General features: G+C 38.8%; 1 protein-coding gene across 1 annotated transcript in view; it reads left to right on the forward strand.

Annotated features, from left to right (window-relative positions):
- The first annotated feature begins 145 nt into the window (after window positions 1-145).
- CSPP1 (centrosome and spindle pole associated protein 1) overlaps window positions 146-23386 on the forward strand; it is a 156609-nt gene continuing 133368 nt past the window's right edge. Inside the window, exons 1-5 of the mRNA XM_075063062.1 lie at window positions 146-189; window positions 7158-7269; window positions 10437-10533; window positions 19328-19428; window positions 20095-20118. Coding sequence (XP_074919163.1) covers window positions 7168-7269; window positions 10437-10533; window positions 19328-19428; window positions 20095-20118 — 324 coding nt within the window. The 5' untranslated portion in view covers window positions 146-189; window positions 7158-7167. The remainder of the gene's footprint in view (window positions 190-7157; window positions 7270-10436; window positions 10534-19327; window positions 19429-20094; window positions 20119-23386) is intronic.

A 23386-nucleotide genomic window follows, 5' to 3' on the forward strand; every position in this document is an offset into this window, starting at 1 on the left:
CTGAGCAAAGAAAGACAGCCCTGCACAGCAGCTCAGGGAATCTAGCCCCGGCTCCCACGCACCAGGGGGCGCTGTTTGTAGCGGCGAAGGCGCGGCCCGGCTGCTGCACGTCTCCGGAGGAGACTGTAAAGTGTGAGAGGCGGGGCGGGAGCGGCCGGTTGCAAGCCCGGCGGGTCCGAGAGCGAGCAGGTGAGTGACTCCGCGGCCTGGCTCCAGCCGTGACTGGGGTCCCGCAGGCTCCTGAGGCGAAGGGCGGGGCGCAGGGACGCCCAGGCTCCCAGGGCGGCGGGGGCGTAGTTCTGTCCCCGCCGCCCTGGGAGCCTGGGGCGGGCGGGTCTCCAGGGGGCTACGGCCCCTCGCCGCGAACTGCCCCGGGACGGGAGAAGCGAAGCGAGCACCACTAGGGGGTTGTGCCCCGCTGTGGGGTGGGCGGCACGGGGCGGGTTGGGGTGTGTGTGTGTCTGTGGCCCTGCGGGGTGCGGAGCGTGTGTGTCTGTGCCTGTCGGGGCGCGGGAGTGAGAGAGGCCTGGGTAGGCCCAGGCTGAAGCCGCAGCAGTTTTTGTTGTAACCTGGTTGCCTAACAACGCTGAGTAGCGTCTTAAAGAGGCAGAGGCAGAGCCCGAGGCCGCCGGCGCCGCCTCTCTGTGCGAGGAGCGTGTCCTGGCTCGGGGCCGCTCGGGGCTGTGCTTTATCTGCCCCCAGGCTTCACTCCGGTGCCTGGCTGCGGCTTGTCCCCTTACCGCTCTAATACACTTTGCCAGTTTATCGCAATTTGTATCTCTGTGGTTTAATAACCAGGCATTTTAATTTTTTGTATCTCCCATGACACTGTGTCATGCAGCTGTTTAGAAGTGTTTATTTAACTTTGGGTTTGTTTGCAATATGACAATCAATCTAAGCTGTATAATACACATTTATTTTGGTAGGTTTATATGAAAGATGCTATCTTAAACTGCTTTACAGAGTTATAGAGTAGCAGTGGGAGTTGGAAATTAAGAGGTCTAGGCAAAGGAGGAAAGAGTGGTTTTCAAGCAAGATTTAAAAAGAAGCGGAGAATTGGAGGGAAAAGATCCAGGAGGAAGCACTTATTGATGGGAAGAGCTGCAGAAATAAGAGGCTATTTTTATTAATGTTCAGAGGGATAGAGGGGAGGCAAGTGCTAATAGTTTTGAAAAATCCAGAAAGTATTGCTGAAAAATTTAAAATAACTTTTTAATGTAATAGCTCTTTGGGTATATAATTTGTAAATGCAGTGACTAAATGTGGCATCAAACTGTGGTAAACATTTTTTTTTTAATGTATCAGTTTTTTCCCCTAACACATCCTCTTAGGGATATTACATAGGGTTGATGGGAATTGTGATTCTGTCTGTTCTCTTTGCATAGTAGCACTCTTCCTGCTGTACTGTATTAATGGCAGTATAACATACATAAATAGAAATGCAGGAGATCAGCTTGGATTTTGCTGATAAGTTTTCTTCTTTATAAGTCTGGCGTAGAATTGGAAAAGGGTGTTCTAGGGGGAGAAAGAGAGAGGGAACATGTTGTAGAGACTCTCCTACACATAAACAATAAAATAGACGCAGTGTACATGTAGGTACCTTCCCAACATCTTAGTATAGTGAATCTTGTTTAGGCACCAGTTCTGCATAGATATGTGCCCATGCTTAATTTTAATGTGTAGTCCTATTGAAATCAGTGGGACTACTCAAGTAAAGTCATTAAAGGATTAGATTGGAGAGTTGGGGCCTTTGCTGTTAGAAGGAAAATCAGCCGGAGTGTTTCCCTTGATTATTTTCCTGTTCTCTGCTCTGTGTCATGCTTTATATATCTTTAAATTTCATTCACTAGTTGACTCTTTAATTATTATTAGGTATCACTTATGCAAATTTCCTTTTTTAGATGTTAACATATTTTGCTCTTTGGTAAACTAAATATTACATTGAGTTTGTGGTTTGTTTGTTTTTTTTTAGTCTATAGCTAAACACAGCAGCAATTAACATGATAGTTAACGCTTACATAGTGCATTACTTTTCTGAACTGAGATATATAAAATTAGAGGCAAAGATGTAGGCTATCAGAAAATCATTTTTTATGAGTATCCTTTTAAATATTATTATCGTCCGAAATATATTTTTTGCTCCTTCCCTGTTTTATGTTTAGAAGGGTTTTTGGTTGGGCCTGAGAACAATACCACCAAGGCTACGTCTTCACTACCCGCCGTATCGGCGGGTAGCAATCGATTGCTCGGGGATCAATACATCGCGTCTCATTTAGACGCAATATATCGATCCCCGAATGCGCTTATATTGATTCCGGAACTCCACCAACCCGAACGGAGTTGCGGAGTCGACATGGGGAGCCGCGGACATCGATCCCGTGCCGTGAGTACGGTGAGTAATTCGATCTTAGATACTTCGACTTCAGCTACGTTATTCACGTAGCTGAAGTTGCGTATCTGAGATTGATTTTTCCCCGTAGTGTAGACCAGCCCCAAGTATGCTCAGATCCCAACTCTGCCTTTCTCTCTGCACACACCTGGCTGGTGGTTGCTGCTGCTTCATTTTTGGCTCTGCTTCTGTTGCTGGTAATAATCTTCCTGAAGGGGCTAGAAAAGTGTGTGTATGGTCAACAAAACTGAAAATTGTGATACACAAAGTGCTGTCAAATGCACAAATGGAAAAAAAATTTTTTTTTCTCTAGTGTATTTGAGGTACAGTAATTTGTGGTCCTGATACCACAATAAGCTCTGCTTGGGATCTCTGTAAACCACATGGAGCCTGACTGAAGTTAATGGAGCTCCATGTGATTTTAGGGGTTTAACACCCACAAAATTCTGTGCAGGATTGGCACCTACGAGGTTACTTATAATTCTAAAAAGAATATTTTCAGATGAAAGTATGATTTATATGTTGAGGATGTCCCTTTAATCCTCACAGGATCCCTGTTCAGAAAGTAATTTACTTTGATATCTTTTGGCTAATTTCTAAATTTTAATGGAAAAATAAAATAAAATTAAATGCTGAAAAAATGAAATTGGGTGCTTTTTCTGTGGTTTTCAACTAAAAACCAGAAACTATTAAAAATGAGGATGACCTCTTAAGGTGCTACTATAGATCACAAAATTGAATAGAAATAAATCATTCACATTTTTATTTAGCATAAATATTTTCTGAACCAATGTATACAACAACCCTCAAAATGTTAATACACCTCTACCCCAATATAACACTGTCCTCGGGAGCCAAAATATCTTACCGCGTTATAGGTGAAACTATGTTATATTGAACTTGCTTTGATCTGACGAAGTGCGCAGCCCTGCCCGCCTGGAGCGCTGCTTTACTGTGTTATATCCAAATTCGTGTTATATCGGGGTAGAGGTGTAGTTAGCTTTTGAAGAACAGGTAAACTTCGTGTTTTCTCCTTTTCTTTTTTCTCTTCTTCCACCTCCTCCCCCCGCCCCCATATAACAAATCCTTTCTAATTATTTATTTGGCAGTTGGCCCTCATGCTTGTTTCACAGGGCTTATGAATTCATGCACATTTTAAAAAAGGTCTACCAAGGAAAAAGGAGTGAGCTATAAAACATCTAGATATTTCCCCAGCCAAATTCTGTCAGCCATCCTTCCTTTTAGCCATGTGAAAGATAGCATCCTGAATCAACAATGCTAGTATATCTGATTAATTTGTTTTACTCAGAGTGGAGTTCTGAGCTTTCTTCACATTCAGTTGAATACTTGTGCAGTTAAAATATATCTGAATAGATACCTTGCCTTTATTATGTAATTCTTCATGATGCTTTTCAGCAATCTCTGCTAAAAAGTTAAAAAAACATTTAGTGTTCATATTATCTGTATTAGAACTAACTAACATCCATTTACCAGTTTTTAAATTCTCTTGAACCAGGTTTGGTCTCATCACGCTATTGTGCTGTTACTTGAAACAGAACTCTTTTGGAAACAATCCCAGTGTTTATATATGCTAGTCTAAGTGAAGGTCAGAAATTCAATTGCCACAGTCCAATGAGATTTCTTTTGGTGCATGACTAGCACTGCGTTGGTATTCTTGCAGGTGAGTATGCTGCAGTGGATAGTTGGTGTGAGCAAAGGTGGAGTACTAGGGAATTTACTATAAAAAGTTACTTTTTCCATTCAAAATAACTTTTGTGATTAAGTGATCCTTCTGTAGTGTTGCAATGCTGAGTATAATATAGGTATGTGGCTGGAAACATTTGTTCTTTTCACGTTACTTTATCCTTTGACTTTATCAGTATGCAAAATTAATGAGATTAAGGATTTAGGACAATCAGATGGGGAATTTATTTTCAGAATCGATTGTCCTATATCACTAGTAAGACAACTGGGTTGTCCCAGGACTGCCTCATTTATGAGAATCACATAATATTTTTACAATGCTAATTAAAGAATAACATATATTTAATGATATTGCTTTATGCGAAGATTTTACTGTAACTCAGGAGTCAATATTTTTTTGTTATCACATTACACTGCACATACATTTCATTTTTATTGCAGTGATTTCTTTCTGCATTGTCACATTCCAACTATATCTTCTCATTTCATATTTTTCTTTCCAAACATGTTTTTTGTTTAACTGCATTAAATCTCACCCCTTAAGGCTTTGTCCATTTTTAAACTCTCTTGGCCCTTTGATCAGATGTGCAGGCAAATAAATAATGGACACATGGGTAGAGCCCTGCACAGATACAAAAATTTGTATCCGCATCTGATCCACGATCCGCAGACATGGTCCGTGGATATCAGCATCTATATCTGTGGATATAAAGCAGATATCCGCAGATTTGTAGTGCTCTGCACATGGGATGGATTCAAATGGAAGGTCACAATTTATTAATTTAACACTGGGAAGAGGTGCTGTACCTCCTTTACCCATTCTAACATTCCAGGCATTTAATTGGGTGCAATGCAGGGTTAAAGGGCTCCCACTTTGTCACCAGTATTTTGGGGAGGACCTGCTTAGGCCCACTGCTAGGATTCAGATCACTTTTTATTCTAGGGATGGAGACGGACAGAATGAGAGAGCAAAGCAGCTAACCTGGTCTCCTATTCCCAGCCAGTGGGAAGTGATAGATGGTGGTCCTGAGGGGGCAATCGCTTTCTTGGAGTGCATGTGCTCTCACATCCCCCATCCTTCCTTCAGAGCACTGTCTTACATCCCCCTGTTGACTGTTGGGGAGGGGGTATGTTCATTTTCTGTCTCTGCTAGTATAATCTCAACAGTAAGCTTACAAAGTGAATTCTGTGCAATTTATGCTTAGGCCCAGATACTGCAAACACTTACCCATATGCTTAATTTTACTCACTTAAATAGCTCCTTTGACTTCAATGGGGCTATTAAAGTGATTAAAATTAAACACATGAATAATGTTTGAAGGATTTGGGATTGTAATTATCATCTTAGTTTGCGGTACCATTTATATGTGCTTTCTATGGACTTAGCATTATATACCCTTACTCCCAACACAGTCACTGGAACTACTTGCATGAGTAAAGATTAGCAGGATTTGGCCTTGTGTGCAGTTCATTGGCTTTCTTTTCATGCTTATCTTTTAATTAGATGGCATATGTTTAGTCAGAATGTAATTTAAATATATTGAAGAATTTACTAACCTCTAACTATTGGGCCAAATATCAAAGGGGTAGCCGTGTTAGTCTGGATCTGAAAAAGCAGCGAAGAATCCTGTGGCACCTTATAGGCCCACAGACGTTTTGGAGCATGAGCTTCATGGGTGAATACCCACCATGAAGCTCATGCTCCAAAACGTCTGTGAGCCTATAAGGTGCCACAGGATTCTTTGCTGCTTTATTGGGCCAAACTCATCTCTCGTGTAACTTAATTGAATTTGGCCTATTTGAATTTGTATTATGATACTCCTTAAAGGCATAGGTGCTGGAACTAGAGGTGGGGGGTGCTGCCACACCCCCTGTCTTGAAATTGTTTCCATTATATACAGGGTTTACAGTTTTTGGTTCAATGGCTCTCAGCATCCCCACTATATAAAAAAAAAAATGTTCCAGCTCCCCTGCTTAGCAGCCCTGATCTTAGTTGGAGCCTCTCTGTACTAAATAGACATTGTACTAACATTAAGTAAGAGAAGGTTCCCACTCTGAGGCGCTTACAACCAAATAGACAAGACAGACACTGGGTGTGGGGGAAAAGAATTGGCAGCCTTCTCTTGATCTACAAAACTTATAATTTTATGATATCTAAATAAAAGCAAAGTATGAAAAGAGCCAATTAATAAACTGCACTTGAAGCCAAATCCTGCTAACCTTTACTCATGCAAGTAGTTCCACTGACTTTGTTGGGAATAAGGATTTATAGGGTATTAAGTGATAAAGCTACTTCTGCAAAACTAGTAGCATTTTAAAAGTGGGGCACTTTGCTTATTGAACATATTAAGGTCCTAAACTTGCAAACATTTATGCATGCGCTCAAAGTTAAGTGTGTGTAAGTGTTTGCAGGATTGAGGTTTAAAGCAACAACATTGAACCGGAGTTTCATTACGGATAAAATAATCAGTTATTGGAACACAATACAATTATAATACATCATATAAACTACAGGCTCTATAATGGGTCTCTTTCCCTACCCCTTTGCATCATGTTGACAAGTAATCTTGATGTTTCTCTCCCCTCCTCCTATAGGTGGAAAGTGTGGGAGGACACGGCATTCCTCTGATCTCATTTCCAATTTAAACTGCTAAACTAATCAGTGCTAAATATTCTTTTCAGCAGTTTTAGCAGTTGAAAATCTATCATATTTAGGAGCTGCTCAGTATTATTCTCGTACTGGATTAAATTATTTTGTTTAAGAAAAATCTTTTAAAAGAGAATCAGAATAATCTGTATTTGAAAAAATTATTGGGACTGTCTTTTGGAATCTTAATTTCTCTCTGAAGAGAAATTTTAAAGGTTGCAACATTTTAGGTCAGATATCACTAGGGAGGAGGTTGTCTTAACATTTTTTTAACGTTTGCACCTCTTAGGCAGATCAGTGCAGTGATTTGATGACTAAACTTGAGTTGATTAAAGCTATTAGTAGTTTAACTGATAGTAAATTTCTGCCGATACTGAAGAGGGACCATATTAGCACAATGATATATATCTTTCCTAGAACTGAAGAAATGATGGCAAATGATTTAGACCAGTTTATTGAAGATCAAAAGGCCAAGTTGGCACAGGACAAAGCAGAACTTGAAAATGATCCTCCTTATATGGAGATAAGGGTAAGATTACTACATTATTTACCTATTTCAAACAGTTTTATGGTTGGAATCTTGGTTTAAGTCTGCTTCTATTGTACTGATAAGAGTTTCTTCTTTATAAAGGTATTGTATTACTGAGTTATCTGTTGTACAATAATTTCTAAGGTGTCTTTCTCCATCTTTGCTTATAAGCACACTGTCAAATCAAACTTGCCCCCACATTTAACTTTTATATTGATCTTCACATTTGTGAATGTTTATTTAAAAGTTTTCATGGTTTTTCTGCATTCAAATGGAAGCCAAGCCAAGAATTGCTCTCATATGTGAGAACCTCAGGGTGAAATTTCCTAGAAATGAATGTCTGCTTTCATTATCCAAGCTTAAAGAATGCAAAAAATAAACAGTACAAATAGCATAAATTTTTTTTTTATGGTCAGTTCGATAAGGTACTATTCATTTCACAGGGAAGAACACTAAAATATTAATTTTTTATCCTGATAGTTCCTTCATTATTATTAGGATATATTTTTTGAGTATTTTGTGTGTCAAGTATTTACTGTTTATTCAGAAGAACACTAAACAATGTCAATTTTTTTTTGCTTTATTTAAAAAATATTGTCATAGGTAAATTTTGTTAATGTTTTTGCGATCTGAAATTTATTTGCTGTTTTTTTTTTGTACAGATTATCATAATCAGGGATTGTCACTATTTATTCAAAAACTTTTCATGTAAACAATATTTCAGAATTATTTCAAAGTAGAAAAACCCTGTGTTTTCAAGTTAGCATTGCAGCATCGAGACTCCATGAGGTATCAAAGGTATTTTTTTTCTTGTAAAAAGTACTGATAATGTCGCCAGTCTTGCAAATATTTAAGCATGTGCATAACTTTACTGACACGAGTAGTCTCATTGACATCAGTGGGCCTTCTCACATGCGTAAAATTATGCATATGCTTGTGTTTGCAAGAGTAGGGCTGAATTCATTGTTAGAAATTCATCTGAATGATGATATGAGCTGGAACATGCAGGTACCTATGGGAGGATGTCCAATAAATATGGTTTTTTACCAATATTGCTCAAAAGTTTCCAAACACATACAATATTTTGAAAAGGGTCAGAAAAGTAATGACTTGCCTTACCCCTGTTGACAACCTTGCTAACTCTACAGTTGTGCATTGGTGTTTATAATGTGATTTGATACTGGGGATACATGTGGGAGAAGGTTCTCTTTAAAAACTTGGGCTGGCTTACTCCTTGCCCTGTTTAAGTGCTGTGCACGTAATTCTAAAGCTATAAAGATTTGATAATCATGCAGATCACCTTAATTTGCTCAGAAATGGAGTACTTACATGGAGAAAGTTTTTGATGATTTTTACAACTTTGTTCTAGCTATCCTGAATCATGACCTTGATGAAGAGAAGGTTTTGGTTAGTCAGCACTGTATGTTGCACCTGTTGGTTCTGACCTATAAAGCCTTAACTGGCTTGGGGACTTGTTTATCTCCTTCTGTATGTAAGAGAAGGAATTGCTAGTAAGACTTTCTCTGAGTCAGGTTGAGACTTTGGAATTTGCAATCCTACCTAGTCTGCATATTGACATCTAGGGCATACTGCAAAACATATCTGATCAGATGTTTGGGGTGGGTTGTGGTTTGGGTATGTTCACAAATAAACATTCCATTATGGATGTTGGCAATCCACGTATTGCAATGCTGAAATTTAAATAAAATTTCAAATAGTTTATAAGCACTTTTATTGTCCAAAATGACATGTGTGATCAGAGAGAGTCTTCCATTTTGTTAACTAGTAGTATTTAATTACAAATACACAGGTTACAGCTACTGTCTGCAGAACACTCAGAAATAGTCCACACATCAGCATGGTAAATTTCAGTACTAATTGACTGCAGTCTTGAACCAATATGCTTGGCTATATATACCTCAAATCGTGTTCTGAGACAAGGATGTAATTTAATTTTTGTTGGAGGGGTTTGTCTCTCACTTCCCTCAAGCAATATTTCAAATGGAGGGAATTAACTGCTTTTCACTTTTGAAGGGGGATGCAAAAATTAGTTTGGAGTGGGGGTGTTGACTGTCTTTCAGTTACCAAGTCTAGTAATTTTTGGTTCTTATTGAATTGGTAGCCAATGACCCTCAAACACAAGCCCTACTTTAAAGTTAAGTAGATTACTTTTAATTAAACTTTCCTTTCCATCTCATGCTTCCCATTATTCTGCCTCCAGTTGATTTTAGGTTCCAGTTTGCCTATCCTGGGACTCTTTTCTGGGATGATGGGGGAAGGTTAGTCAGAGTTCCTGCTTCTAGAATACATTTTTTTATTTTTTTTTGTGGTTCACCAATCCTGTATTTATTCTTCCCCTTCCTCTGCCTGCCCTCCTGTGTTTGTCTCTTCTGTTTGTCTCTTTGCTGTGTTTACTATTTCTTATTGCACCCACTATAATCTTATTCACCCTTCCTTGTGTCTCTTGCATGGTCCTCATGTTTTCTTGTGTGACTATGTACCCATGATTCTCTATAATAGCTTAATTTTCAGGGTGCTGAGAGGAGACAAGCTTTCAACTTTGCCTCCCCTAAAGTTGCTGCCTAATCGCTGTTCAGAGCAGCTCCAAGGAGTGGGGTGAGATGAACGAGTCATCCCTGTTGAACTGTTTGGGTGGGTGTGGGTGTACAGTGAAGACACTGGTCTGAACTTCATCCATCATGCTCAGATATTCATTTAGCACAGTAGTTTTCAACCTGTGGTCTGTGGACCTCTGGGGGTCCACAGACTAAGATTTCCAAAGGGGTCCATATCTCCACCTTTTTTTTTTTTTTAGGGGTCCACAAAGGAAAAACAGTTGAAAACCACTGATTTAGCAGATGACTAGTCATGTTGCCACGTAAGATGGATTAAATCTCTTGGGAAAAATACTGAGCATGGTTAGGCTATGAAATCCCTGTGAGTACATAATCAATTTAAAGTGCTGTTGAGGATCAAATGTGGCAGAGTAATTATTGCATTAATACAGAAATTACTTTTTAGTATCAGTGAAATACACTATTACATGTATTAAAAATAACCAAAACCCTCTGTTTTCCAGTCAAACATTAAATCATGTTGTTTCAGGTATGTTATGGTTATTTCCCTTATCTATTCTTGCAAAGACATACATTTTTTTTTCTTTTCAGAGCAAAGGTGCAGAGAAGCTTTTTGAGACCAGCAAAGCATTAATCTCTATGGCTAAAGAAAACATACCACCAGACAGTCAACAGAACTATCTTCTAGGTATGATATGTCTTTAATACATAGTATTTTTAGGTGTAGATAGTGAAGTGCTGTCTTAGAGTTCTTTGCACAGCTAATTAAAAATGAATTCTTTGGATTCTTAATTATAGGAGCATCACAATAATTCAGGCACTTAGTGTTTATATCCTTTTAAACATCTTGATTTTTTTGAGGTTGCATTTGTCCTCTGAAAGTTAAGATTCACTCAGTTTTTTTTATCAAAACAAGGTGGCTGAGGGAATATCTTTTATTGGGCCAGCTTCTGTTGGTGGAAGTGACAAACTTTCGAGCTTAAACAGAGCTCGTTTTGTGTCCTGTGCTAATGTCCTTTTGCCAGTCTTTGAGAGAGGGTTTGTGTCTGTCTTTATTGTGTTCAGGGTAGCTGGAAGAAAACTATATGTTGGGATAGCATTTCAAGTGAATCGCCCATTCAACTGCCTGCCAGAAGTTCTGCATCTGTGCTTGGAGCTAGAGAAGCAAGATGCTTTTTCTGTCAGCCTCTTGGGATAAGGTCCTGTCCTGTCACCATGGCATGGCTGATAGGAACTCAAACAAATAGGCTTCTCAGGAGATTTAGTCTAACAAGGCAAAGGTAATCTAGATGGACGTCAGACTTGGAACTGCAGTGTCTCCTTTGGGTTGGCGAGGGCTGCAAACAAAGGAAACATTGAATCTCTGGGAGCAAGCAATGCCTCATGTTGTTTAAATAACTGCCCCCAGCCTACCACAATCAATTATGCCCTTTCCACATTACAATTTTAGCTAACTTTGTAACCAGTTAGTAACACAGTTGACTTTAAACATAGGACAAGACTCTCAAATTTGGGGGCATAACTGCTCTTAAGTCAGTATATAAGCTCTTAAATAAATAGCTTGATTCTCAAAAATGTCAGGTTCCTACAACTTCAGTTGAAGATAATGACAGCTGAGGATGCTCAACATCTTTGAAAATCAGGCTATTTGTGTAAAAGCTTACGTTTGGGCAGTTGAGTCTGAAAATTCTGGCTATGGTTTGTGTGTGCACACCATCTGGTTAACACTAAGTCCTGGTCTACACTACGCGTTTAAACCGATTTTAGCAGTGTTAAACCGATTTAACACTGCACCCATCCACGCAACGAGGCCCTTTATATCGATATAAAGGGCTCTTTAAACCGGTTTCTGTACTCCCCAACGAGAGGAGTAGAGCTGAAATCGCTATTACCATATCGGATTAGGTTTAGTGTGACCGCAAATCGACGGTATTGGCCTCCGGGCGGTATCCCACAGTGCACCATTGTGACCAGTTTGGACAGGAATCTGAACTCGGATGCAGTGGCCAGGTAGACAGGAAAAGCCCCGCGAACTTTTGAATTTCAATTTCCTGTTTGCCCAGCGTGGAGCTCTGATTCAGCACGGGTGGCCGATGCAGTCCAAATCCCGAAAGAGGTCCAGCATGGAACCATGCAGGAGATACTGGATCTGACGCTGTAATGGGGAGACAATCTGTGCTATCACAGCTCCATACAGAAGAGAAATGCCACAAGCATTTGACAAAAATCTTCCAGGCTGTAATACAGAGTCCAACAGCGCAGTGCTGCGTGACAAGCGTAACGGAAAGCCAAAGTAAATCAAATGGACGCTTATGGAGGGAGGGAGGGGGTACTTGAGGACTCCAGCTATCCAAGTCCCCCAGAGTCTCCGAAAAGTATTTTGCATTCTTGGCTAACTCCAATACCTTAAGGGGGTCAAAACACATTGTCCGGGTGGTTTAGGTACCAGCTCGTTATTTACGCGTCCCCTTCTCCACCCCCAGTGAAAGAAAAGGAAAAAATCGTTTCTTGACTTTTTCTATGTCACCCTAATAGTCTACTGCATGCTGCTGGTAGACGCGATGCTGTGGCAAACGTGAACAGCAGCATCCTCTCCCCTCCCCTCCCCGGTGGCAGACGTACAGTTGATGCTATTTCTCATCATCATCAGCACGTGAGTGTCCTGGCTGGCCTCAGCAGGTGAGGTTCAGCCGGGGCGCCTGAGTAAAAATGGGAATGACTTCCGGTCATTCCCAGTAGATGGTACAGAACGGCTTGGTAACAAGTCTTCATCATCAGCAACTGGGGCTGAGCTCCATCAGCCCCCTCCCTTTCATGTGTAAAGAAAAGATTCTGTACTGCTGACTATCCACTAGCAGCAAGGATGCTGGGCTCTCCCCCCGCAGCATTTAAAGTCCTGCCTGGACTATCCTAAGCAGCTGGAGGCTGCCTCCCCCTCATTTATCTCACTAACAAGATCAGTGTTTCTTATTCCTGCATTCTTTGTTACTTCAATCACACAAAATGGAGGGACACTGGCAATGGTAGCCCCAGGAAGGTTTGGGGAGAAGGGAAGCAACGGTGGGGTTGTTGCCGGAGGCACCCCTAGAATGGCATGTAGCTCATTCGTTTTATGCGGGATCGACACGGAGTGGCTGTGCTTTTGGTTCTCTGGTACCACTGGTTCTCACTAGTACAGCTTGCAGCCAGTATCCTAGGCAGGCACTGACTCTATTTTAAGATACCATAAAGGGAGGGATTAAACTTCCGGGAGTCAATTCCCATTTTCACTCTCTTTGTGCCCCACGGCACGGACCTCAGCCAGGGGCACCATACCCATGACAGCAGCGACGGTACCCGAGGAAATACTGAATACTTCATCCCATTGCCAATTTCAATGGCTATGCAGATGGTACAAGAACAACTGATAAGCCGTCTCTGCCTAATCTTGCAAAGGCCAAATAATGCTGCCTGTGTAGCGCTGCAGTACTGCATCTGGTTAGCAATTCAGTAACATACGTGACACGTAAAAAAAAAAAAAAAAAAAAAAAAGCTGAATGGGCTCTATGGTTGCCGTGCTATGGTGTCTGCCAGGGCAATCCAGGGAAAAAGGGCGCTAAATGATTGCCTGCCGTTGCTTTCACGGAGGAAGGAATGAGTGACAACATTTACTCAGAATCACTCGTGACACTGTTTTTGCACCATCATGCATTGGGGTCTCAACCCAGAATTCCAATGGGTGGGGGAGACTGCGGGAACCATGGGATAGCTACAGGATAGCTACCCACATGCAACGCTCCAGAAATCAACGCTAGCCTCCGACCATGGACGCACACCACCGAATTAATGTGCTTAATGTGGATGCGTGCACTTGACTTTATACAATCTGTTTTACAAAACCGGTTTATGTAAACTCGGAATAATCACGTAGTGTAGACATACCCTAAGTTACTAAACATTGCAGCTAACAGTTTCACCCTTGCCAGATGCCTTATTTTGCATGTGATCGTGTTTCTGAGACTGGTTCAGAACACTTTATTTTTGCATTGTGTCTGGAACCTCTAACCTTGCCTGTGGTAAGACGTCTCAAAGTGCATTGCTACATGTGCTGCTGTTGTTGCTCTTTGTGTTTTTTCTTTTGGACAGTCATTTCGCTTGCTGAGGTGCTACAGGGCAGCTGCTCTGGTTTCCCCAGAATGTAACAAACAAGATTAGGCAGTATGTTGGGTACTACATTATAATTACAATTCTTCACCCAGTGCTTTGAAAGAGAAAAGCTGAAGAATGGCCAAAACTCAAACCATGTTTGTTGTAAATTGTAGTCAAAAAAGTGTCACAGATTGGTTACAAAAACATGCTTGTAACTGAACTGGGCCTTAGAGTGGCACTGAGGGTTTGTGCTGTGCTCTCTCCTGTAAATACGACATCAGATGGGCTGAGAGATTTCGACTGTGAATAAGCATGGGAAGTTGGAGGACACCCTCAAGCCTCTTTCAAAAATATGGAGATGTCCTTTCTTCACCTCCTTTCAGGGAAATAATAATGCTGCCATTAGCATTTTCTAATTTTTGTGTCTGAGTAAAATCAAATGTAAAATCGCTTCTTTAAAATAGAGAGAGTAAACTGCAAAAGTTCTTATTCAGTGATACATATTAATAACATCAGCTATAACAGCAGATGGCACTGCAGTCAATGGATATTTCTTCTGTGTTTTTAAAGAATGTGAGAACTTGCTAAGACCAAAAAGCCACAAGGATATTTTTAGTTTCAAAATGAAATGATATTTCTAAAGTGCCCCATGTCATGGTGTTGCAGAAATAATTAATAGCTGCAATGATAAATAGATAAACCATTAAAACTTTATGGAATATAATACCCAAACCACCTCGATAAAGGGATTTTTAAAAGTGTGTGTGTGTGTGTGGGGTTATGAACTTGGGAGGAGATCCATTTGGAAATAGTTCTGCTCCTTAGGGCCCCCGCAGTCTAACATGCAGTGGTGGCATCAGGGCATAGGTATCTGTCAAGCTGATGCTAAAGGAGGTGGTGCCAGATGTAGCCAGATAACTTACCTTTAGAAATTAACAAGACTAGTTTAAGTTCCCTAAATTAAACCTGTATTAGTATTGAAAAGTAATGGTGTATATTTCAAATACACATTCATATAATACATGGGATTTCTAATCTTGGCTGTAGCACCAACTCTATTTTGTGGCTTTGGAAATCACTTATCGTCTCTCTCTCTTTCTCTTAGTTTTCCAATCCATAAAATAAGGCTAGGGATACTTACCTTCATCTCAAAGGTGTTGTCAGGATTGATGTTTTTAAAGTGCTTTATAAATGCAAGAACATTACTTTCCTTGCACTCCTGTGTTCAGAAGATAAGTGCTTTTGTAATGCCCACAGGTGTACTAGAAGCTTAACAGAAAACACTTAAGACTGGCCCTTGCTCTGAATAATTTATAATCTAAATAATAGACATGACAGACAAGTGAGATATAACACATACAGAAAAAGTAGAGATGAGGAAGGACTGTGTTCAATGTACAAGTCTCTCCCCAGCTCTTTGATTGGAATGTTAACTAGTGAATAAACTATTTACATTTAATTTCTTATAGGTACTGTGACAATTTCAGCCCTGAAAAAAATAACCATCAAGCAAATTGTGATGACTCCAGAAGTGTGCTTGATTGAATGATAATTTCGAAAAATAAGATGTGAAATCCTGGCGCCATTGAAGTCAATGGCAAAACTCTCTTTGATTTCAGTAGGGCCAGAATGGTTGTACATAAAAGTATGATCTGTTTAATCCTATGTTGACTTTACATTAATTATAGTGTTAAAAGAGAGGTTAAAAACAAATATAATATCTTGCCTGCATTTTAAAATATGCCTACATTTTAAAACAGCGGATTAGGTCATTAATATTACCCTATATGAAATGACATCACTAGGAATGACATAAAATGACAATTAAGAGTTGCTTGTCACCAGAAGTCAAGGGTAAACTTGGGTAGAAGACAACACATGAATAAGTATGTGCCTCAGATTTTTTGCCGCTTTCGTTGTTGATCAGTAAGTTAGTTTACTATAGTCATTAGTGTTTTGTTGATTTAACTGTAGAAACATAAAATATAGAGAAATAGTACTGGTGGACTAATTATTTTACTCTTCCTTATCCCACTCATGACTGTGACGAGGTCCTTTCAGTTTCACTAGATATATCAGTTGTTAATGTGCTGAAATGAACTGACAAAGACATGTATCCACTGAATAGATTAGGAAGTGTTCAACTGCCTGAGGGCATTGTATTGATAGGAGATTACAGTAAAGTTTTTATTTTGTTTAAGTATTAGAGTCTTTAGTGTTTTTGGTAAAGGTGCATCTGAAGTATATTTCCTTTGTTGCCACAAAGCTACTAATGACAATGATGTACAGTATAGTGATAACAGTGAAATTCCTAAATGTCTATAGATTTATTACAGTAACAACATGAAAATGCCAGTTACACAATAGCTATTTCTTATGTCAGAGAAAGAATGAGGTCCAAGTAGTGCAGTAAAAACATCCAACTCAGTGGATGGTGAGACTAAAAACAAACTCTGCCTATGATATTATTGTCACCTCTCTATGTGGCATAACTGATTGTTTGGGCCAAATTCTGATCTCTCTTATACCCAGGTAAATTTGGAATAACTCCACTGAGGATCATGCCAACACTTCTGGTTTAAAAAATGGAGAACAATGAAGTTGATCTGGACTTGTGTGTAGATCAAAATCTTTCTTTTTATGTTCAACAACTGGGCCATACACTGTGATATTGGGAACACATTTTTGTGTCTTGATGATGTTTTGTCTCATCCTAACCCCCTCTTACCAACAGATAATTAAAAGTTAAGTAAATTTTAATAAAAAAATTGAACTATGCACATCAAATTACTCACTTTCCCGGTACTGTAATGGATAGTATAATCATACTCTTGTTAAAGTGGATGGTTACATACATTAATTCAATTAAAAGGAAACTCGGCCTCCTGATTCATTGTAGAGGCAAAGTCCCTCCTTTAGAAGAAGTAATCCAAAGAGGTGGTGAGAATCTTCTCTGGCACGACAGGGACTTAGGGCCTCTATATGTGGTCTTTGATGGAACAGAGGGAAGACCTAGCGTGAGGACACTCTCTGTGAAGTTATAATTCCAGAGGTGATCATAAAAGCAAAAGGACTAAAAAGAAGTGGAGAGTCTTCGTAGGGGATCAGAAATGCGTCCGGTCCAGAGAATGAAAGTGAAATAATTCCAGAGCTTAGTGGAATCAGCCACCGCATATGTAACTTCTTATCTTTTTTATCAGAAATATTTCCATGATGTCATAAAGGAATAAGTTGTAACATAGTGTGTGCCATTGTCATGCGTCATGCAGATTATGAGGCACAGAAGTAGTGAGCTCTAACACCACATGACCTGAAGTGCCTTATTACTGTAAACAGTCCCTCAGATTGGTAACCAAATGTATTCACTTTGTTTAAACAAAATTAAATAATCTAGATTAGTGACCTGAAAGCTGCCTTAAAGGCCAGCTAGCATGCAGCTGACATCATCAGCTCTAGGCTATGCATTCTCCTTCCCGGGAGGGTGATACATGGCCTGTGGGGCCATTCTAAATCACATCAATTTATAACAGTCCTGAGGCTGCTTTAAGTTGCAGTAGAGGCCAGATGTGGGGGTTTTCCTCTTTGCTTTTTTGAGCATTTAGCAGTATGTTGTCAGTCACTTGGAAAGTGAAGTTATTCAGTACAATCATGCTTTAATAACTTCAAAAATAACATATAAAGTAAAATATATTTGTAAAAGTTTTTTATTTAAATACACTTGAGGATGTGACATTTAATTTTTTTTTTAGTTATTGCCTTTATTAGTTCAAAGGTAGTCCAATGCATGCAGAGAAGACCGTTAACACTATATTGAGTAACCATATGCATAAAACCAACAGAAGTGAAAGAGCAAGGCTAGGACTCAAAGTTAGTAGAAACATAGTCTCAGTATTTTTGCTCCCCTAGTCCCTCTCAGAGTCCGAGCCTCTGTAAAAAGAAAGAGTTCTAAACCTATCCAAAACCATTCTTTTCAGAGTATCTGTCCACCCTGCCCCTGCATAGCCCCTCACTACAACTACACCTCTACCCTGATATAATGTGACCCGATATAACACGAATTCGGATATAACGCGGTAAAGCAGTGCTCTGGAGGGGTGGGGCTGCGCACTCTGGCAGATCAAAGCAAGGTCGATATAACGCGGTTTCACCTATAATGCAGTAAGATTTTTTTGGCTCTCCCTAAAGCCACACAGTAAATCAGGAACAGACCTGGGAGTAAAATTTTAATATTTCTTGCTTCTAGTCCACTGGCTCACTCCAGTTAGACCATGCTTAACTCGAAATACTTTCAAGGTTATCACAGGCAACAATCTTCCACCCCCTCCCCATTGTAACTAAAGGATAAAAAATTATAAAGTGCTGGGGAAGAAAATAAAAAGCTTTGCTTACAGGAGAATGATTCTGTTCATCTAAGTACATAAATATATGGCCTGAGAAGATTAAAAAAAATTTTAAGCCTTCAAAATTTGGCTCTAGGTCTGTTTCTTGTGCTGTTAGTTTAACTTTGTGACAGTGTCTCAATTTTCTTCAGATGCCAAGTGAAATAATTAGTCTTTTGAGGCAAAAAGATATTTCTTTCTAATTTCTCAGACTCAGTTTTGATTTCAGAGGACGGTAAAATATATTTCCTACACAGATTAGTGTGTAACAATTTCAAAATCCTAAAACAGTCTTGAAGCAGGGCTAAATGTGAATTTGTCACAGCGTATTTGATAGTCTCAGTAATGTGAGAGAGAATTCAGAACTTAAGAGTAGAAAAGTTGAATGAAGAAACGGCATTGCTTCTTATGGCCATGAGTCTCTTCAAAATTGTATTTGTGCCAGTGTATATCATATATATGAGTTTCATACTAAACAAGTAGAATGTTATAAAATACATTTTCTGAAGCATTTGATGATGCATAACAAGCACAGTATGAAATATCAGGTAATAAATTCTTCGTTTCTACAGTAACATTTGTCTTAAAGAGAAGTGATTTGCTTCAAGATTAAATATTGATTATAGGGATTGAATGGGGTAATCTATTTGCTGTTTAGAAATGTTTGCAAACCTATGCTTTTGAGTTCAGATTGTGGTAAATTTGCTTCTAAGGCAATGAAATATAGGGACCAAAGGGGGAAAACTTTATAATTAGAAAAAAATGGGCACTACATTTTCATAATGCTTTCTGCATGATTGTTTGCAGTTGATCTTTCATCATTTAACATGATTACTATTTGAATAATTTAGTGTTTTTTTCTTTTGTGTTGCCTGGTAAAAGCTAAAAATATCTTTTCCAGCAAGTAACACAAACTCTTATTTGTACTGTTTTGTATTAATAGAAGGTGAATAAGAATTGCATTAAACTTTACAGGTGAATATGGCTTGAGTTTGCCTCTTGGAGATGAGTATGAAAGAAAGAAACATAAGCTAAAGGAGGAACTTCGACAAGATTATAGACGATACCTTTCTCAGGTAAAACCTCTTTGAAATTAGTCTCTGATTTTAAGCTAAAAACAAAACAGAAACCACACCATGAAAAAACTTTTTGAGAAGACAGAATTCATTCTGAGCTATGACAATTTCAAAGATCTGCTTCCAGAATAAAGGTAGTTTAAAATGGTAACCCTAAGAAGGGCTGTATGTTCTAGACTTTCATAGATCCTGCTGTCTGGAGACTTTAAATTACCATAATACAACTTGATTAAAAATGTGTGTATTTTTTGTTTGCTCTCATCTTTTTTACTCTTCTTGGGTGTTTAACTTGCCAAACAGGTATTTGCTTAATACTGTTATGATCTTATAACTTATAAGAAGACTGTTGCTGTTCTGCTTAGTACAGTGTATGAGATGCCACTGTGATGATTTAAAACAAACTTGTATGGAAGAAGCTTGGCACAGTTTTCATCTTCTGTGTGTGAGAGAGAGATTCTAAATCCGGTTTTAATTTATCAGATTTTAAATGTTAAATGAAAAGAATTAAGTTTAATGTAACTTTTTCTGTGTGTTTAGTGTCATTGCTTGCCAGTTTGTTAAAATAGATGAATAAATAGTTTTTTTTTTAAATTTTTTTTTATTGGTAGAGTCAAATGGTTTTAATGGAAGACACTTTATGAATAGTCTGTTTTCCCTGACTTTTAGGGTATTTCACAGGCAAAAAGAAAGGTAGGGTGCTTACAATATGTTTTTTCTGCCCTGCCCAAATTAGCTTTTTGCTTTGTTATAATCAGGTTTGTACAAATGAAGTGGATTAAAAAGTCATGATTTTTGTGTGAGTTTGTGTGTGCTGCTGTTGTGATTAACAGTACTTGTATGTTTGCTTATGCAAGATATACACCTCTACCTCGATATAACGCTGTCCTCGGGAGCCAAAAAAATCTTACCATGTTATAGGTGAAACAGCGTTATATCGAACTTGCTTTGATCCACCGGAGTGTGCAGCCCTGCCCCCCTGGAGTGCTGCTTTACTGTGTTATATCCGAATTCATGTCATATTGAGGTAGAGGTGTACTATGCTTATTATTTCCCATTAATAAAAGTATACCACATTTATTGATTTCTTCTTTGCATTTGCTATCATTGCTATATCATGCTGACTCCTCAACTGTTTGTTTCTTATGGTAGACAGACTTGCTACAAAGCATGCTCCCCAGTCTTCATCAATTACATTAGACAGGCACCATACATAAAGAATTTTTTAATGGAACTTTCTGAAGTTAGTCAAGTTTTTGAAAGAGCCCCCAACTAGTACAGTATGTGAAGAAAAAACAAAAGCTAATTTTCAGGGGCTTCCTGTTCCTTTAGTACTATCGATGTCTCTTCAGTGAGGTTAAACTGACAGACTATATAGGAGAACAGTGAAACTGACCATGCATCAAACATTGGTGCCAATGCGCAAATTAAACAAACTGGAGGGGGGAAAAGAAAGAGGAAAAGCATTTGACAATTTTTTTAAATTACATGTAATCTTAAGCATTACTTATAACTATAGTAGTTGCGGACAGAATTGTGATTTTTGTTGTTGGTTGTTCTTAATTTAGTGGTGTCCCTTCTAAGTAATTTAAATTACAGCTTAAATAAAAGAGTGATGGGTGGCATGGCAGAAAGAGCAGCATTAAAAGACTAAATGCAATGTGTTCTGTATTCAAAATATTTAAATTACAAAATATTTTTATGTGAAATACTAACTCTTACTGTTTACTATGTTCAGTGTAAATAACCGCACTGGCATGCAACAGAATTATCATATAGCAGTAGCAACTGTAACAATTGGCCTTTTAATCTCTAGTTTAAGTGAGCTTGTATAAAACAATTACTGTTTTTTTTTCTTGGTTTAATTTGAAATTGATATACAATTTTAATTTAACATTTTAATAATGAAAATCTTGATTTATATTGAATTGCTTTATTCTTGCTCAAAACATCCATAAACATCAAATTTTATTTTTCTTTTATATTTAGCATTTTGATTGCAAGAATTACTGCTTATTAATTCCATTCCTAATTGAGATTAATTTAGATTTTCTTTTGTGTCATACATATGTTAGCCATATTAAACTTTTAAAAGTTGGGGGAGGATATTAAACTTGATCTCTAATTTCAGTCTCCAAAATAAGGTAATACTGTGATTCTGAGCAGCTCTTGGAGTATTTTGGTTGGTAACTTCTAAACTGTATGCTTATCTAGAAAACAAAATTTTCATATCAATTCTGACTTTCTTTAAGCATCGTTTTAAAAATGGGAAGTTTTATCATGAGAGCTGTGTAAAATTTGGCAGTAATTAAATATTGGTAAAGAGTACAATGAATACATTAATATTTTCCAGACAAAAATATCATTCATCATTCTTTCTGTTAATTTAGCCCAATTTTAGTATCTGGGTATTTGCATATAGTAGAACCTCAGAGTCACAAACACCAGAGTTATGAACTGACCAGTCACCTGCATACCTCATTTGCAACTGGAAGTACGCAATTGTCAAAGTTAGATTCAGGACTCACAATTTGTCAGACCACTCTGTTTATTAGCGCAGCGCTCAGCCAATAACATTCAGAATATGTGAGTGCCATGCAAGGCCTCAATAGTCTTATTTATACAGCTAAAAGAGCAGGAGTTAGACAAAAGAACAAAGAAGCAAAAGACAGGAAAAACTACCTGTGACACAGCATGCATATCCTACTTCCTTACTGATTGGTATCGATCTAAGGCTAATACTTTTCCATATGCCCTTAAATGGTGCAATTGTTCTATGCTAATGTCTGTGTTCCTGGCACCTGGATTGCAACATTCCAACAACTTTGCTTAAAGGTGTAGACAACATTTCTTTAATTCTTTCTATTCTTACAATATAATTCATTCTACTTCCACAATCCCTCCTTTTGGTCAGGCGTACGCCATGACCAACCATCACTGGGTTCCACAAATTAACCGTTCCTTATCTCTTTGTTCATCAGTGATATTCAAAATCATCATATTAGCACTCTGTGCTTCGGCATATTGTGGCAAACGGTGTATGGGATTATTCAAACAAAACTAAAGAGTGGCAGACTGGGTATGGGGATATGAATTTTTTCTCAACCTGGGATCAAACAAAAATCAATCTCATTTCCCCTACAGTAACTTAGTAAAATAGTACAATCTTCCAATGCTATAACAACACTACCACTCCTCGTAAGGAGGATTAACCCTTGCCCTTTGGAGGATATATCCCATTTGTAGATACCTATGTAACAAATGGATGCAGTCGACCTTCCCAGCCTTAATAGGCCATCATTGGGTTTGCGGGACAAAGCTTATACTGTATTACCAGCTCACTGGTCAGTAATCTGTTACCCAGCCCAGCTCTTCCCACAATTCCGAGTACTAGAGTCCCCCCCACGAGAACGCCTCCATAATTTCAGGCGAAAAAGAAGGGATTAACAGATGCCAATGGTATATACAAACATAAGCCTTTAACTTGGGAAGCGGCTATGGCACTTCCTTTATCCACTTGGGGAGTAATACACCAGGCAAAAAGACTCCTGAGGTACAAGCACGGTTGAAATAATGGCAATAAAACTGGAGAAAGTTTAAACCCTGGCCACAAAAACAAGGGTGATCAGACAGGAGGCTCTCCAAAACGTCAAGCATTAGACATAGTGCTGGCGGCCAAAGGAGGGACCTGTGCCCTTATTGGGAAAGAATGTTGTGTGTTTATACCTGACCATACCAATGAGTGATAGATCTCGCTAACCACTTAGAACAAATCGCATATCTTCTCATGAAGAGCCCAGTTCTTTATGGAAGTGGTTAAGTAACCTGTTCAATTTCTCTGGCATAGGAACTGGTTGTTTCAGGGAGCCCTAACTATCCGTTGGAATCTTAGTGATTTTGTCTGCTTTCAGTTATCTCCTGTTGCATCAGAATTGTGTCACCCAGGTAACTGCCGCCAAAC

This window comes from Chelonoidis abingdonii, chromosome 2, assembly GCF_003597395.2.
Source record: "Chelonoidis abingdonii isolate Lonesome George chromosome 2, CheloAbing_2.0, whole genome shotgun sequence".
Lineage (NCBI taxonomy): Eukaryota > Metazoa > Chordata > Testudines > Testudinidae > Chelonoidis > Chelonoidis abingdonii.